General features: G+C 41.6%; 1 protein-coding gene and 1 non-coding gene across 2 annotated transcripts in view; both read right to left on the bottom strand.

The window, feature by feature from the left end:
• The window catches only part of HABP4 (hyaluronan binding protein 4), a 113,728-nt gene that overhangs the window by 38,690 nt on the left and 56,033 nt on the right, over nt 1–19,005 (bottom strand). Inside the window, exon 2 of the mRNA XM_029919671.1 lies at nt 6–169. Coding sequence (XP_029775531.1) covers nt 6–169 — 164 coding nt within the window. The remainder of the gene's footprint in view (nt 1–5; nt 170–19,005) is intronic.
• LOC115277122 lies at nt 17,036–17,142 on the bottom strand. Its single transcript, XR_003902230.1, has one exon. It is a non-coding gene; the product is annotated as a U6 spliceosomal RNA (small nuclear RNA).

Genomic DNA, 19,005 nt, shown 5'->3' on the forward strand with positions numbered 1-19,005 from the left:
AAAACCGGCGGCGGGGACCCATCCCGCCCGCCGCTGCCGCCCTCCCCGCCCTGCCTCGTCCCGGCCCTCCCAGCGCCCGCCCCCGCACTGCCGCAGCCGCTGCCCGCCCAGCCGCCGTCCGACAGCCAATCATCGCACGAGGACACGCCCTCTTTCCTAGCCGGCGGGTCTGGAAGCCCAATCAGCGGCAGGCAGCTGTCACGTCACGCGACCTCTATGCCCCTCCCACCAACTCAGCAGAGAGGGGCGGGTCACAGGGGGCGGGGCTTCTGGGAGGAGCAAAGAGTTCTTGTAGTCCTGGTGGCTGTGCAGTCTGGGTGGGTAACGACCATTATTTGTATTTTCTCTGGCACTGGGTCCACATTCGTTTTAAAGTTGATGTATTCATCTACCCATTCAACTATATATTGAACACTTACTATGTGCCAGCCATTACGTTGTAAGAAATACTAGCTCCGTGTTTTTGCGGATCTTAGTCTAGAGACAGAAGAGGGCATGCAATAAAGGAACAGATCTTTCTAAGCGCCAGTAGCTGAGACCTGACCTAATTAGGAGGCCTGGAAAGGCTTTCCTTGGGAAGTGACGGTTAAACTGAAATACCAAGGATGACAGGGGCAGGAGCAACCACAAGTAAAGATGTCTTGAGGTGGGATGAAGCACAACCCATTGAAACTCAAAGGAAACCAATGTAACTGGATTGAAGAGGGTACAGTCTTACTTTGTTTTTTTGTTTTGTTTTTTGTTTTTCCTAGAAGCAATGGGAAACAAATTTTAATCCTAAGTGTTGTGCCCAAGTTTTTAAAATCACCCCAAATCACCCCAAAACAAACACCAGAGACTGCTAGGGAGACCGAGTCATGCCTGCAAAAGCAAAGGGCCTTTATTACAAGCTTAAGCTCAGGTTCACAGTCTCCAGCCAACCCCCTGGCCACCTGGAGAGAGCCCCAACAAAGGCAGGGCAGGGCCTTTTATATCTTTGGGAGGGGGAGTTGCAGGAAATACAGTGATCCAATCCCTACCCCCCTCCATCAATACTGGCAGTTGTGGGAGCCAGTCACACCATCCAGAGCACTGACCAATCAGAGTGGGCCCAGGACGCCCCACGTGGGGCGTGATTAGGCCCACCTCTAGAGAGGTCAAAGGTATCGGCGTCCTACCTCCATTAGGCGCCGCAGGAGTTGTCCCTCCTTAATGCGGGCCCTTTCAGGAGAAGCCGGCGCCTTCCGCTTTAGTACAGGGGAAGGCTGGATCGGACCTGCGGCCTGCGGGGGAACGCCGGCGCCACAGTCTCCGGGCGCATTTCTGCCGCTGCGGTGTGCCTCGACCGGCTCCGGGAAGGCTGGGACCGCCCGGTGGTGAGGGCCGGATCGGACCTGCATCCTTACATAAGCATGTATTTGAAAAGGCTACTCTAGCTGCACTGTGAAGGACTAGGTTGGAAGCAGGTCAGAATGGATGTAAGGAGACCTGGAGTTCAGAGAACTCTGAACTGGATAGTCCTTCAGAAAGTTTTGCCTGGTACCTGGCTGCCTATCCCACGCCTACTTTTTCCTCTTACATTTTTCCAGAACCTGTATTTTGTTAGGACATCAGGAGGCTGTATGCCCCCAGGGGAAGCTGGGCCCCCTCAAACTTGGTTAATCCTAAATCATGCACTCTAATTCTACCCCCGTGCCAATGATTGGTGTAGGAATAGACTCTTGGTGCAAATATTCCCTGAAAAGTATTCTGGAGGATTCCTGGGAACATTTTTCTTATATCTAAAAAGGGATTGAGAAGGGATCTGTTATTTCCCACCTCTGTTCTTTGCTCCTCAATGCCTAAAGTTGCTGTCCCTTATTCCAACTATGAGAATGGCAGAGCATAAGGGTAGAGAAAACCTAATTCCTTGGTGCTATTGAACTGCTGACTTATCCCATTGGGGAAACTCCCTGCCTCAGATTTATTATATAAAATATCAAATACCATTATTGTTTAATCTGCTCTCAGTTGTATTTCTCTCTTGATTCAAGAGCATTACCTTAGAGCTTCTTGCGCAGGTGAGTCATCACCAGCTTGTGTTTTCCTTTAATAGCAGATGGAAAAGGAACTCTTAACCCTGACTGCTGCCAGGCTTGTGTTTTACTCATTCAATTTTCTGTCATTCCCGAGGAAGGTAGGGATGATGCCTGTCATTCGTTGCATTCTTATTCATTGCAGTTTATATTCCCAGTACTTCACATTCTGGGTGGTTGTGTGGTAGGTTCTCAGTGTTTGCAGAATGACTGAAGATTCTAAGGTATTCAGTCATCTCCTTTTAGGAGTCAGCTGAGGTTTATGAGAGAAAGCCTATTCTTTTTACCCAAAAGAATTGAGAGCAGGTGTTCAAACAAAAACTTGTACATGAATGTTCATGGCAGTACTACTCATAATATCCAAAGGTAGAAACAACCCAAATGTATATCAGTGGATAAACAAAATGTGGTACAATGGATTAATATTTGTCTATAAAAGAGAATGAGGTACTAATACATGATATAATATGAATGAATGTTGAAAACATTATGCTGAGGGCGCCTGGGTGGCTCAGTTGATTAAACGTCCGACTTCAGCTCAGGTCATGATCTCACTGTTTGTGGATTCGAGTCCCGCATTGGGCTCTGTGCTGATAGCTAGCTCAGAGCCTGGAGCAGGCTTCAGATTCTGTATCCCTCTCTCTCTGAACCTCCCCTGCTCATGCTGTCTCTCTCTGTCTCTCAAAAATAAAAAAACATTTAGAAAAATAAAAAAAACATTATGCTGAGTGAAAGAAGCCAGATACAGAAGGCCACATATTGTATGTCCATTTTTATAAAATGTCCAGAATAGGCAAATCCATAGAGACAGAAATCAGATTAGTGGTTGCCAGTGGTAGAGGAGAAAGAGGATAGTCACTATTTAAGGTGTATGAGGTTCCCTTTTGGGGTGATGACAATTTTCTGGAATTTATAGTGGTGTTGGTTGTACAAAATGTGAATGTATTTAATACACAATACTTTAAAATGGCTATAATAGTGCACTCAGTAACCTTTCCGAGTTTTGAGCTACAGGGGTTGGGGCAGCCTGTGGCAGGGGTCCTGCACTGAGATGCCTCAAATCCTTGTTATAAAATCAGGAGTGCTGATAAAAGAAGTAAAGCTTGGAAAGCTTCGAGTCTGGCACCTGCTCATGGTCATCATTTCCCAGCTTTACCTGGAGTGCACATCAGGTGGAACGTCAGTCCGGCTGTCAACTTCAGCAAGCTGTTCGATGGGAATGTGGAGCATCATTGTACACGTGCAGATGTGTAGTTTCCTTTGTGGCATGAATAAATGGACCTGTGATGTACAACCCCCCCCAAAACCCAGACTATAATAGTAAATTTTATGTGATTCTACCACAGTATTTGAAGCATATATTTTGGAGATGGACCATGATTTGAATCCTAGCTCTGCCACTAATTAACTTTGTGACCTTGAACTTGTTTCTTATTTCTGTGCCTCAGTTTTCTCATCTATAAAATGGAAAAAATAATGATACCTACTTCTAAGGGTTATTGTGAAAATTGGGTCAGATAATGCATATGAAGTGTGGAACACCATGCCTGGCACAAAATAAGTCCTCAGTGAAACTCATTATCAGCATTATCATCATCATTTTGAATCAGACTTAGGACTAGGTAGAGTCATAATGAGCCCTCATTATTATGAGATGAATGAAATTTCCAAAGATTCTTCATGCACCAGAATTACCACATGTACCAGAGACCATACTTTAAGAAGCACTGCTTCAAACCAAATATCTCTCTCATCTTTAAGCTGTCCAACATGAAGCAACCTTACCACTTGAGAGAAGACCTGTCATTTTCTAAAAATTTTTTGATACTTATTTTTGACAGAGAGAGAAACAGAGCACAAGCAGGGGAGGGGCAGAGAAGGATGGAGACACAGAATCTGAAGAAGGCTCCAGGCTCTGAGCTGTCAGCACAGAGCCCCACATGGGGCTCAAACCCACGAGCTGTGAGATCATGACCCGAGCTGAAGTTGGATGCTCAACCAACTGAGTCACCTAGGCACCCAGGGCTTGTGATCGTCTTACTGGACATCTGGAGACAGCTCACTCCCCCATTTCCATCCTATTTCCTTTCCAACACAGCCAATCACAACAATTTCTTAAGGCATGCTCTGTGAGTACTGCATTCTAATTTCCAAATCATAACTGCCCGAGACAGTTGTAAGTCAACCAATCCTGATTGCTTTAGGATAAGGACACCTTTAGAACCACTGAAATCAAGATGAGAAGCCTCTAGCTAGTAGTAGTTGGCCATGGGTTTCCTTTGGGGCTATTAATTACTGTAGAATTTACTGATGGTAACTTACTAAGTTGCCTCACATTTTTTCCTGACAATTTTTCTGCTGGAAGATTGCATCCTTAAATGCATTCCTAAAATAACAACTCTTATCACATTAGCATGAGTTATTTGCAATGTTGTGTTTAATGTGGTCAATTTAATAGACTTTATTTATTTTATTTTTTTTTTACTGTTTTTATTTATTTTAGAGAGAGAGACAGCATGAACAGGGGAGGGTCAGAGAGAGAAGGAGACACAGAATCTGAAGACAGGCTCCAGGCTCTGAGCTAGCTGTCAGCACAGAGCCTGATTCGGGGCTCGAACCCATGAACTGTGAGATCATGACCTGAGCCGAATTCAGATTCTTAACCGACTGAGCCACCCAGGCGCCCTGCGACTTTATTTTTTTTAAGTTTATTTATTTCGAGAGAGATGGAGACAGTGCCAGTAGGGAGGGGTAGAGAGAGAGGGAGACAGAGAATCCCAAGTAGCCTTCGTGTTGTCAGTGCAGAGCTGATGTGAGGCTCGAACCCACAAAACCTTGAGATCATGACCTGAGCTGAAACCAAGAGTCGGATGCTTAACCAACTGAGCCACCCAGGCACACCTAGACTGATAATTATATAATCCAAGATATAAAAACTGTATTTAATAATTATAATATCAAACAGAAAACACACACACACATACATACACACACCCATATAACTTAGAAAATAAAGCATACCAAAAAAAATCAGTGGGATGTGGATGCTGAATAATACCACCAGCCCTTCCATAGCAGTTATTTATTGGCAACAGTGGAAATGCGTGAAATTTTACTACATACAAAATATTAATTACCTTGAGTTACTTAATATACAAATTCCATTAGGAAGAATAAAATAAAATACACTAAAATCTTCCAGATTGACTTGCAATTCTCAGGAAGATCAATCCAGAATTTAAAAACTTGTAGTATTACCTTAAAAAATTTTTTTTAAATTATGTTTATTTATTTTTGAGACAGAGCATGAACAGAGGAGGGGCATAGAGAGAGAGAAAGACAGAATCCAAAGCAGGCTTCAGGCTCTGAGCTGTCAGCACAGAGCCCAAAGAGGGATTTGAATTCATGAACTGATAGGGTCAGATTGAGACCTAAGCTGAAGTCCAATGCTTAACTGACTGAGCCACCCGGGCACCCCTTTAGCTGTATTACTTTTAGTTATATCAGAGAACAATGCCTAACAGAGGTCACGGCACAGGGGCCAGTCAGGCTGCAAAGGGTTTGAGTTTTTGTGAATCACCAAGGAGTTGCAGTCCATATACTCTCTTTTGAGATTGGATGGATTACTGCTACCCCTTTCCCTACCTTTTCTCCTCTATAAAATTAGGATGATTATAATCTGTCCTATGTTCCTCATATGGTTGATGGGAAAGAAAATTCAAAGAAGTAAATTGAAAAGGTAAACCTATATTATATTATTTTACAATTGTTTCTTCTTCTTTATATATGTAAAAACAATTTTTCCTAATTCTAAGAGGATTTCAAAATTTGTATGCCAGTTGAGTCAATTGTGATAGAATCAATAAAGTTATAGTCCCTGGTTTAGTTGTTACAAGACTGATAAGTGAATTAAAAAAACTTTTTTTAATTTATTTAGAGAGAGAGAGGAGAGAGAGAGAGAGACTGCGAGTAGGGGGAGGGGCAGTGAGAGAAGGAGACACAGAATCCAAAGCAGGTTCTAGGCTCCAGCCTCTGAGCTGTCAGCACAAACAAAGCCTGATGCGGGGCTTGAATTCACAAATCGTGAGATCATGACCTGAGGTGAAGTTGGGCACTTAACCAACTGAGCCACCCAGGTGCCCAGATAAGCGATTTTAAATTCAGTTTCCTACAGAAAATAAATAAAGCAAGTATGTAGTCTCAAAGTTAGGGGTTATAGGACTATGAACCATTGACAATCAGGATGTGACAAGAGAACATTTTGCAAGCCCAGATATATTCATAATGACTAGACACAGACTCTTAAATTTAGAAAGGACCTGTACTATCTTACAATATTTGTATTCTTGGTATCATTGAGTTTCTTTCCACCTTTTTTCCTTTCTTTTTTTTAATGTTTATTTTTGAGAGAGAGAGAGACAGACAGACAAAGCGTAAGTGAGGAAGGGGCAGAGACAGAGAGAGGGAGACACAGAATCTAAGCAGGCTCCAGGCTCTGAGCTGTCAGCACAAAGCCTGACCTGGGGCTCAAACTCACGAATGTGAGATCATGACCTGAGCCAAAGTCAGACACTCAACTGACTGAGCCATCCAGGTGCCCCTTTTGCTTTTTTTTTTTTAACTTTATTATTTTGAGACAGACAGACAGACAGCATGAGTGGGGAAGGGAGAGAGAGAATCTCAAGCAGGCTCTGCACTGTCATCACAGAGCTAGACTTGGGGCTTGAACTCACAAAACCATAAGATCATGACCTGAGCTGAAATCAAGAGTCAGATGCTTAACTGACTGAGCCACCCAGGCACCCCTCCAGCTTTTCTTCTTATGGCAAGATGTTACTGCCTAACACTTGTTTTCATCCTCAGACCACTGTGCAAAGAGGACAGGATTTTTTTTCTATGTTCCTACTATTAAAATCTCGACCTTGGTCATAGCTTTAATTAAAGCTAAATAAAATAATTCGGAATTCAGAACTTTTAGTACCACATTTATTAAGAAATCCCAGAATTGAATCACTGGCCTGTCTTTGGTCATTTGTACACCTTTGAACCAGTTGCTATAGTGAAGGGCATTTAATTCTCTGATCAGCCAGGCCAGGGTTACAAGGCCAACCTGTACTCTGATTGTAGTCAGCCCCCTGAATGCTGGAACTTGTGAACGGGGGTGGTTCCCTGAGGAAAATAAGGTTTCCAATACTTGCAGGTAGAAATAGATGCTGGGCAGGAAACAAAGAATCCCCACCAGTGATGATTAGCATGAACATGTTACTGGTATGCCTCTTGAAGCATTGGACTCCTGTGGCCCCGTTATATTCTTTTTCTTATTTCTCCTACTAAGACCAGAAATTGTATCTACCTCATTTCTGAATCCCTTCTTTCCCTTCTTTCCGGTCCCTTCTTTCTCATCTCATCTTCATCTTCATTTCATTCAGGAAATATTTGTTGTGTGAATGAATGAGTTTCTTGTTTGTAAGCATGTGCTCCTGGCAAATAATTTAGCATGTGTTAAAAATACAACAAATTAATTAATGTGTGAAAATTAATTAAGACATGTTACATATCAAATATTTCTGAAAGAATCATTATTCTATAGAATAAAATATTCGATAGCGAGTATTCCATTTGCTAATAATTATAGCTGAATTTCATATATTGCCATCATTCTAATTCTGTTCATATAATCCTTACAACCACCCAAAGAGAAGGATGTTTCTACTGTCCCAATGTTATAGTAAGAGCAGTGCCTCAGTAAGTAATTAGAGTGGGCACAGGAACACAGGCAGTCTGGCACTCCTAACCATTATGCTTTCCTACTAGTGTTATGCCCAAGTTTCCAATATCGCCCCAAAGGAAACCAGAGACCACCAGGGAGACCGAATCACACATGCAAAAGCAAAGGGCTTTATTACTGGCTTAAGCTCGGGCTCACAGACTCCACCAACCCACTGGCCACGTGGAGAGAGCCCTGAACATGGTGGTGTAGGGGCTTTTTTAGGAAGGGGGCGTTTTAAGAAATGACGACACAGGTACAGCGATCCATTCCCTACCCCCCATCAATACTGGCAGTAGTGGGAGCCAATCACAATATTTAGAGTATCAGTCAATCACAGAGTGGGTCCGGGACCCTCATGTAGGGCATGACTAAGACCCTCATGTAGGGTGGGGCATGACTAGCCTCCATCTTTAGGCCCGCCCCTAAAAAGGTCAAAGGTGTTAGCTGGCCTCTCCTGATTGGGTGCCACAAGAGTTGTTCCTCCTGGCCTGGGCAATGTGCACCCTTCCATTGGCCAATGATACGGAGAAGCCAGCACCTTGGCCTTTAAGTACAGGGGAAGCCTGAATCAGACCTGCGTCCTTACACTAGGTGGTGAACTAAAAGCTGATGTGTGAGCAGGACATGGTTTCTCACTCCTTCTTATCATCTTTTAATTTTTTTGAGATAAAGAGAGAGAGAGAGCATTAGCGGGGTAGAGGCAGAGAGCAAGGGGGACGAAGGCTCTGGTTGACAGCAGCAAGTTCGATGTGCTGCTCAAACTCATGAACCTTGAGATCATGACCTGAGCTGGAGTCAGACGTTCAACGGACTGAGCCAACCAGGTGCCCCATGGTTTCTCTTTTTAAAAAGCTATGTGAGGGGCTCCTGGGTGGCTCAGTCGGTTAAGCCTCTGGCTTCGGCTCAGGTCAGATCTCACGTTCGTTAGGCTCTGTGCTGACGGCTAGCTCAGAGCCTGGAGCCTGCTTCCGGTTCTGTGTCTCCTTCTCTCTCTGCCCCTTCCCCTCTTATGCTCTGTCTCTCTCTGTATCAAAAATAAATAAAAAACATTAAAAAAAAAAAAAGCTACGTGAGGAATGCCTTAGTCCTCACTTAGTGCCTCTGTGAGGGTGGCTTAGTTGGTTAACTGTCTGACTTCGGTTCGGGTCACGATCTCACAGTTGGTACTTTTGAGCTCTGCGTCAGGCTCTGTACTGATGGCTCGGAGCCTGGAACCTGCTTCAGATTCTGTGCCTCCCTCTCTCTCTGCCCCTCCCCAGCTCACACTCTGTCTGTCTGTCTCTCTAATAAATAAATAAATATTAAAAATATATATATAATAATACAAAGCTATGGGAGCAGAGGGCAGATATTGTGTGTACATAAGTCCTAAAGAGGAGCTGAATGGAAGACCATAATTCTATCTCTAATAGAAATTATATGAAGTAGTGCCCAGAGAGACACTAGAGGGGGACATGGTTTACTTAGACCCCTCTACAATACCATTTTGTGGGGTGAAAGCTATATATTATGTTCATGCTAAGGTTCAGTGAACTAAGATGTTGAAATAGGGATGCCTTTCTGCTGAGATCATATTTCAGAAATTAAAAATGAGCTAACACTTCACTCTCTAAGGATGGTCTGTGGACAAGCACCTGCACATCACTTGGGAGCTGGCTAGAAATGCACAATCTGGGGCACCTGAGTGACATCCAACTTTGGCTCAGGTCATGATCTCATGGTTTGTGAGTTCGAGCCCCACCTGGGCTCTCTGTTGTCAGAGATAAGCCTGCTTTGAATCTCTGTCCTCTTCTCTCTCTGCCCCTCCCCAAAATAAATATTTTAAAAAATACATGCACAATTTCAAACCTATCTCAGAGCTACTGAATCAGAATCTGCACTTTACAAAATCCCTAAAAGATGTCTGTGCACAGTAAAATTTGAGAAGCACTGAGCTAAAGTAAAAATACACAGTCAGCAATTGGATCTGTCAGTATCATCTGATGGAAACCTGGTTGTCCTTTGTCACTGACATAGTTTAGCCTTATCTAGCAGCTGATATGTTTGAGGTGCTCAACCTGGTGTAGAAGCACACAATGAGAAAGCACCTACCCCCTTGCCCCCACAAGGAAGGACAGAGACCCTGCACCAGCAGGGGCTCAGGCCACCTCTTCCACTGAAAAGTTCCTAGCTACTTATCCTTTGATGAATTTAACACCTTAATACAAGGTAAGGAGAATGAATTGGGAAAGGTTCCAAAAAGGAGGGAATTTTAGACCAGGTTTGATGAATGATTGAACTTCAGAGTAATGAGAATTTCTGTGTAGAATGACAGAATATGGGGCGATACCTATAAGGAGGGGCCAGACCTTGAATTACTTCATAAGCCCTGGTAAGGATTTTGGACTTTACCTTTTAAAACTATGAGTGTCACCCAGTGCAATATTGTGATTTATAAGAAATATGTATTTGGTCATTCAGACAACCAAAATATATGTATATTTGGTCTTTGTTCACAATTCCTGGCTCACAGCTCCCCAAACCCTTGGAATTTTGGCTTCATGATTAGTTGCCAAAGGAGCCAATCATCTGATTAGAGGGTTGGAACTTCCAGTCCTACCCCTGACCTCTGGGAGGGCAGGTGAGAAAGAAGTTGAATCTATCACCAGCGGTCAATGATTTAATCAATCATGTCTATGTAATGAAGCCCCCATAAAAACCCAAAAGGATGGAATTCAGAGAGCCTCCAAGCTGATGAATACATAGAGGTCTGGGGAGAGTGGCATGCCTCGAGACTGCTTGGAAGCTCTGGGCCCATACCTTGCCCTGTACATATCTAACCTGGCTGTTCCTGAGTTGTGTCCTTTTATAATAAACCAGAAATCTAGTGAGTAGCATATCACTGAGTACTGTGAGCTGCCTTAGCAAATTAATTGAACCTGAGGAGGGAACTCATGGGAAAGCTCTGGTTTATAGGCAGTCAGTCAGAAGCATAGGTAACAACCAGCACTTGTGATTGGCATCTGAAGTAGATAACAGTCTTAACCCTTATCTGTGAAATCTGATGCTGTTTCTGGATAAATAGCATCAGAACTGAGTTGAGGGGCACCTGGGTGGTTCAGTTGGTTGAACATCTGACTTTGACTCAGGTCATAATCAGGTCACTGTCTGAATTTGAGCCTCTGCATCAAGCTCCTTGCTGTCAGTGCAGAGCCTGCTTTGGATCCTGTCTCTTTCTCTCTCTGCCCCTCTTCCACTTGCTTACATGTGCACTCTCTCTCTTTCTCAAAAATAAGCATTTTTTTAAAACTGGAAAAAATATTTTAAAAAGAGAATTGAGTTGAATTCTCAGACACCCTGTGGGTGTCTGGAGAATTACTAGGTGCTGCATGGGACCCCCTCCCAACAATGCACACAATGGATTTGGTGTCAGAACCAAAAGACCCAGGGAATATCGCCAGGGGGTTTTGAGGGTTGGGAGGAATTAACCTTATTGATTTGGGAGAAATCATACAAATGCATGGAAAGAAAGTAAAACTAAGAACAGCAAAACTAGTAAACTAAGAAAGTAAAACTAAGACGGTAAAACATAAGATCTTGTCACCTACTGATGTTTTCTAACATTCTTCTAGGCTTTTTCATGCATGTATACACATTTAATTTTACATATCTGATTTTTTCACTCAGCAACATCATAGACACTGTCCTATGTCAATAAATACATCTACATTATCATTTTAATGCATGCAAAATATTCTGTTGTGTGCTAATGCTTTATATATCAGTCTGGGTCCAATCAGAAGACAGGAACAAACAGTAATTTAAATGGGAGACTTAATAAGGAGAATTATTAAAAAGAGATAGGAGAGTAACTACTAAGATAGAAAATACAAAAGAATGAGATCTTGCCATTTGCAAAAACATGAATGAACCTATACGGTATTATGCTAGGTGGCAGAAGTCAGAGAAAGACAAATATCATATGATTTGACTTACATGTGGAATCTAAGAACAAAACAAATGAATAAACAAAAAGAATAAAGAGACCCCTAATACAGTGAACAAATTGATGGTTAACCTCATGAGGGTAGGTGGGTTAAGGGGTGGGGAAATTGGGTGAAGGGAGAGGGAGATACAGATTTCCAGTTATGGAATGAATAAATCACAGGGCTAAAAGGCACAGCATAGGGAATACAGTCAATGGTATTGTAATGGTGTTGTCGGTGACAGCTGGTAGCTGCCTTTGTGATGAGCACAACACAATATATAGACTTGGTGAATCACTATGTTATACACAAGAAACCACTGTAACATTGTCAACTATACTTCAATAAAAAAAGGAGAAGAAGGAGGAGAAGAAGAAGAAGAAGAAGAAGAAGAAGAAGAAGAAGAAGAAGAGGAGGAGGAGGAGGAGGAGGAAGAGGAAGAGGAAGAAGAAGGAAGAAAAGGAATTCTGAAGGGTACTTTGGAGTTGATGGAGAGTACCCAAGAAAGGACAAAGTTGGAAAGGAGATCAGAAGGTGTGTTTAGAGTCCACTGGATGGTGGAGAAATTTGCTGGGTGGTCAGGCCAGGATTCCACACAATCACTGGGAAAGCAGAAACAGCACTCCAGGACTCCAAAGAGTGAAGGCTGATGGGGGAGGGAGAGTACAGAGGAGACAGGTGCCACTGTTGGCAATGCTGGAACCAGAAGATGGGGAGGTTCTTCTTTGCAGGATTGGAGTATACTTCTATGTGTAGCTTGGGCTTGGGAGTCTCCAGGACACTTCATGGAAGAAAATTCAGGTGGCTCACTAACTATATGGCAGTCCCACAGGCCCTGGTGTGTGCATATATGGGACAGAGAAGAGGGTACCATGAGTGGCCACCGGGGCTGAGCTACAATCACATGCACTCTGGGCTTCTGGCTATCCAGTCTGTTGAGAGCTTTTAAAAACAGAAGCCTAGCACACAGTAGAGAAAATACCACTTAGAGTTACACAGTGGAGAAAAAAGCATATTCTGCATGAGCCTGGTGACAATCTACTGGAGAACTAGGAAGGAAAAAGCTCTTTTTCTTTTTGTGAAAAGAATCCATCACCCTCTGTTGACTGAGTGTAATATCTTGTGTTGGCAAAGAAAAACTATTTAATGTGCCAAGATCCATTTTTTTTCAAAGCAGGCAATAAAGAGTGAAACTAGAGTTGTGTGGCAATAAGCAACTGGCACATTACAGCGTACTGAACCAGTTCTCTAATAATGGATATTTTTGTATTTCCAATGTTTCACTATTCTGAACAATGCTGGTATGCCTGACTTTAACACTTGAGTGATTATTAGAAGAAAGTTTTAAATTGTGGAGGTGGACGTGAGATTTATATCCATTCTTGGATTAATCAGTTAAGAGCTAGGGGTGCCTGGGTGGCTCAGTCGGTTAAGCCTCTGACTTTGGCTCAGGTCATGATCTCACGGTTTGTGGGTTCGAGCCCTGCATCAGGCTCTGTGCTGACAGCTAGCTCAGAGCCTGGAGACTGTCTTCGGATTCTGTGTCTCCCTCTCTTTCTGACCCTCCCCTGCTCACACTGTCTCTCTCTGTCTCTCAAAAATAAATAAAACATTAAAAAAAAGCCTCATCATGCCCAATAGTTTCTCAAGGCCCCTTCAGAAGTCTCTGCCCTGCCAGTTCTGGGTCTGATAGCTTGGCTCTCCTCTGGGGACCATTCCTGTGGCTATCTGAACCCCTCTCCACATATTCATAGTGGTCTTTGCTCCTCCGAGTCACCATTCTGTCCTTTGGAGTAATCAGTCCCAACCAGGAGTCACTGGCAAAAAGGCAATGAATGGTTGCTTCTGAGAAGATGGGGCCTTGTCCCTAGAGCATCTCTTAGCGATGGTGTGCTGGCTGAGAGTATTAACCAGCAGCTGGAGATTTTGCCAACTTCTGTTGAGCATCAGCTGTGTACTAGGCCTCATGAGACAGAAATGTGGGACGTGCATTCTGCCATCTTTGTTTTTTATTAACCATCCCAAAGGAGTTGGCCATCCTTTATATTTGCTTTCTTATATATTTGTTTCTGATTATAAATTTATAGGCACAAAAAATTTAAGAAACTCGATCTGTGACAGAAAAATCCTCATAATTTGTCCTTTTCTTAAAAGTTTATTTACTTATTTTGAGAGAGTGATAGAAAGAGAGAGGTTGAGAATGTGGGGGAGAGGCATAGAGAGAGAAAAAGAGAGAGAGAGAGAGAGAGAGAGAGAGAATTCCAAGCAAGCTCTGCATTGGCAGTGCAGAGCCCCACACAGGGCTTGAACTCGCAAACTGTGAGATGATAACCTAAGTTGAAATCAAGAGTCAGACTCTCAACTGACTAAGCTACCCAGGCACCCCCATAATTTGTTCCTTAACCCCACCCTCACCTCATTATCATTAACAATTTGGCTTTTTTTAATATTAAAATTTTTTAACAAACTTTATTTTTAATAGTAATTTTAGATTCATAGCAAAATTGAGCAGAAAATACAGAGATTTCCCCCTGCCCCCAACAAGCAAAACTACTTCCACTGTTAACAGCCTCCACCAGAGTGATACACTTGTTACACTGCAAATATAGTGTACAAAATAAGGTCTACAAATGAGTAAATCTACAATGATGCATCATTTTCACCCAAAGTCCTTGTTTACATTAAGGTTCTGAGTGTTGTACATTTTATGGATTTCAACGAAGGTGTAATGACGTATCCACCATTATAGCATCGTCCAGAATAGTTTTACTGCTCTAAAATCCTAGAAATCCTTTGTACTCCATCTATTCATCCCTTCCCTTCCCACGATGTCTGACAAATACTGATCTTTTTAATGTCTGCATAATTTTGTTTTTTTCAGAGTGTCATATAACTGGAATTATACAGTACATAGCCTTTTCAAATTGGCATATATTTTCTATAAGTGCACAATATCATTTGCTTGTTTACTTATTAATTAATTAAATAAGGATAATATCAAATGTGTTCTTTATTCATGTAATACTGTATCTTGAATCCATTTTCTTATCAGTGTATTTAAACGATAATTATAGCAATATAATAGCTGACTTTATTGAGCATTCACTGTAGCACAGACTGTTCCATTATAAACCTTTTTCATGTCTGTTATGGGCTGAATTGTATCCATATCCATGTATATTCATATGTTGAAGTCCTCTCTTCCATACTTCAGAATGTGACTGTATTTGGAGACAGGATCTTTAAAGAGATAATTAAGTTAAAATGAGGTCATTAGTGTGGACCCTAATTCAATCCGACTGATGGCCTAAGAAGAAGAGAAGGACACAGACGTGCACAAAAGGAAGATCATGTGAATACAAAGGAGAAGACAGCCATGTACAAAAGCCAAGGAGAAAGGCCTTAGAGGAAACTGATCCTACTGACATTTTGATTTTGGACTTGAGCTCCCAGAACCGTGGGAAAACAAATTTCTGCTTTGTAAGCTACTTGGTCTGTGGCTTTGTTATGACAACCCTACCAAAGTAATATAGTGTATAACTCATTTATTCTCCTCATAACCTCAAGAGGTAGGTACTATTATTTCCTTTTTATAGGTGAAGAAACTAAGGCCCAGGGAAGTCAAACAATTTGCTCAAGATCACCCAGACTATAATGTAAGATAGACTAAGATATATAAGGTAACAAGTAATCCCTAAATGTTAGCAGTTTAATATGACAAAGGTGGATTTTTCACTCACAGCACATGTTCAACAAGGGCCAGGGCACTTATTCTTCATAGTTACTACATAGTTCCTACATAGTTACTTCATAATTACGGCCGCCATCTCAGCCTGTGTTTCCACAGTCCCTGAGGTGTGGGAGAGGATATGTAATGACTCTTTTATTGACTTCTTAAAAAATTAATTTTTTTACTTTTTATTTTAATTTCAGTTAGTTAACATATAGTGTTTTTTTTTTAATTTCAGGTGTACAATATAGTAATTCAACAACTGCATACATCACCCTGTGCTCACTGACAAGTGTTTTCCTTAATTCCCATCACATCTCTCTTTTTTTTTAAGTTTATTTTATTTATTTATTGAGAGAGAGAAAGAGGGAGAGAGAGCAAGGAAAGGGAAAAGAGGAAGAGAGAGAGAATCCCAAGCAGCTTCCACACTGTCAGCACAGAGCCCAATTTGGGGCTCAAGCTCATAAATCATGAGACCATGACCTGAGCTGAAATCAAGAGTTAGACACTTAACTGACTTGAGCCACTCACATGCCCGAATCCCCAACACCTCTTTAACCCATCTCCCCATGCCCTTCCCTCTGATTACCATCAGATTATTCTCTATAATTAAGAGGTTTTTTCCTTGCTTTTGTTCTCATTTTTTCCCTTTGCTTGTTTGTTTTGTGTCTTAAACTCCACACATGAGTGAAATCATATGGTATTTGTCTTTCTCTGACTAACTTATTTTGCTTATTATACTCTCTAGATTTATCCATGTTGTTGCAAATGGCAAGATTTCTTTCTTCCTTATGGCTAAATAGAATTCCATTATATATATGTGTATTATTTATATATATAATTCCTGTATATATTTATATATATAAATATTTCACATCTTCATATATATATCCATTCTATATATGTATCCATCCTATATATCTGTATCATTTTATATAGTATATATCCATTCTATATAATATGTATCTCACATCTTATCCATTCTAATATATATCTATCTGACTTTCTATCTATTACATCTGTATCCTTTCATCAGTTGATGGACACTTTGGCTGCTTCTGTTCCTTAGCTATTGTAAATAATGCTGCTATAATCTTAGGTGTGCATGTATCCCTTTGAATTAATGTTCCTGTCTTTGGTAAATACACAGTAGTGCAATTGTTGGATTGTAAGGTAGTTCTATTTTTAATTTTTGAGGAACCTCCATACTGTTTTCCATAGTGGCTGCACCAGTTTACATTCCCACCAACAGTTCCTAATGGTTCCTTTTTTCTCAACATTCTTGCCAACACTTGTTGGTTTCTTGTGTTCTTGATTTTAGCCATTCTGACAGGTGTGAGGTGATATCTCATAGTAGTTTTGATTTGCGTTTCTCTGATGATAAGTGATATTCAGCATCTTTTCTTGTGTCTGTTAGCCATCTGGATGTCCTCTTTTGAGAAATGTCTGTTCATGTCCTCTATCCATTTTTTAATTGGATTATTTGCTTTTTGGGCATTGAGTTTTATAAGTTCTTAAAAATATGAAACACTTCAAAAATTTATGTGTCATCCTTGTGCAGGAACCATCCTAATCTTCTCTGTATTGTTCCAATTTTAGTATATGTGCTCCTGAAGCAAGCACAATCTCTCATTTACTTCTAAAGCTTCTGCTTGCTAATCACTTCTACTTCCATTTCTTCAACTAAGGCAAGTCATAAGGTCTCTTCAAAGAGGTTAAACAAGCACAATCCCACCATGTACCTGGAAAAGGAGAATGAGGGTATTTATAAATTACCATTATGGTGGGGCACCTGGATGGCTCAGTCATTTGAGCATCGAACTCTTGTTTTCAGCTCAGGTAATGATCTCACGGTTTGTGAGATTGAGCCCCACATTGGGCTTCACATTGACAGTGTGGAGCCTGTTTAGGATTGTCTGTCTGTCTCTCTGTCTCTCACTCTGTCTCTCTAAAAATAAATAAATAAGCATTTTTTCCAAATTAGCATCATGGCAACTGGGCAGGCCAACCCAGGCAAACTAAAGCCTATACTCTTGATATGTATTCCAAAATACAGATAGGATGGTGTGTGCTGAGGAACTAACTTTACCCAGAGGAGGACCTGGCTTTTCTCTCAGCTAGTGGAGGTGATCTCTAGGCCCTTGGATTGTCTTTGAAACCTACACTTTCTTGATCAAACACCAGCTTTCCTCTTCAGTTTTTTCCACCATCTCTTCCAACCCCTCATATGCTCCTAAAATCCTATGTTCTCCAAACACCACTGGCTCCTTCATGCCTCAGCAACCTCACACATGCTATTTCCTCTGCCTAACCTGCCCTACCTGAGCCACCCAGGGAGACCATTCATTATTCAAGATTTAGCTTGAAATCTCCTTCATTCCTTTTTGTGTGTTTTCATAACAGTTTTTGCCAGCATGTGTCATAGACTTTCTATTTGGTTTTGTAACAAAAGTAAACACACTTAACAATGATGCAGGATGAGAAGATGCTGTAACTGGTCTCCCAAGGTGGATCTATTGAGATCCACCCACTTTCATGCTAATCTTGAATCTGGACTGATTATGACTCTATTAACTAATAGAATGAAATGGAAATGATGCTGTGTCAATTCTGGGCCTATTTTATTTAAAAAATTTTTTTAAACATTTATTCCATTTTTGAGAGACAGAGAGAGATAGAACATGAGCAGAGGAGAGCCAGAGAGAGAAGGAGACACAGCATACAAAGCAGGCTCCAGGCTCTGAACTGTCAGCACAGAGCCCAACGTGGGGCTCAAACCCACAAAACGTGAGATCACAACCTGAGCGAAGTTAGGTGCTCAACTGAGTGAGCCACCCAGGCACCCCTGGGCCTAGCCTTTAAAAGGAATGGCAGCTTCTATTTTCCCTCTTGGAACCTAGCTGCCATGCTGTGAGGAAGCCCAAGTAGCCATGTGGAAAGCCCACATAAAGAGGAGAAGCCCAACACTATTTGGGGGAAGGAGAAAGATTCAGTCATTCTCGCATTACTAACACACTTCCAGATAACTATAACCTCCCCTACTATGTGAGGCAACTGCCCAAGAAACACTGAGTAGGACCAGCAGAACTGCCCAAGTGAGTTCAGTCAACCTACAGAATCATAAGTAACATGGCTGCTGTTTCAAGTTGCTGAATTTTGGGCTTTGAGGTCATTAGACTGTGAGATCAGTAACACAAAGACATTAAATATTCTGGATATTTCCCTAGCATAGAGAAAAATATGTGAGAAAGGTAAATAAACCTTCTGAGCAAGAAGCGTGGTTTCTATAACACAGAGTAATGTTCAGCTCATCAAATGCCCAGCTAAAAGTGCATCTCCTCTAATTGTTTTCTCTAGTCAACTGAATCTTTCAAGGTCCCTATGCCATGTAGCTTTAGTCCTTTAGGTAAAAATTAAATATATATATATATATATATATATATATATATATACACATATAAATAAAGACTTAAGACAGTGTCTACA

Source organism: Suricata suricatta, chromosome 13 (assembly GCF_006229205.1).
Source record: "Suricata suricatta isolate VVHF042 chromosome 13, meerkat_22Aug2017_6uvM2_HiC, whole genome shotgun sequence".
NCBI classification, from domain to species: domain Eukaryota; kingdom Metazoa; phylum Chordata; class Mammalia; order Carnivora; family Herpestidae; genus Suricata; species Suricata suricatta.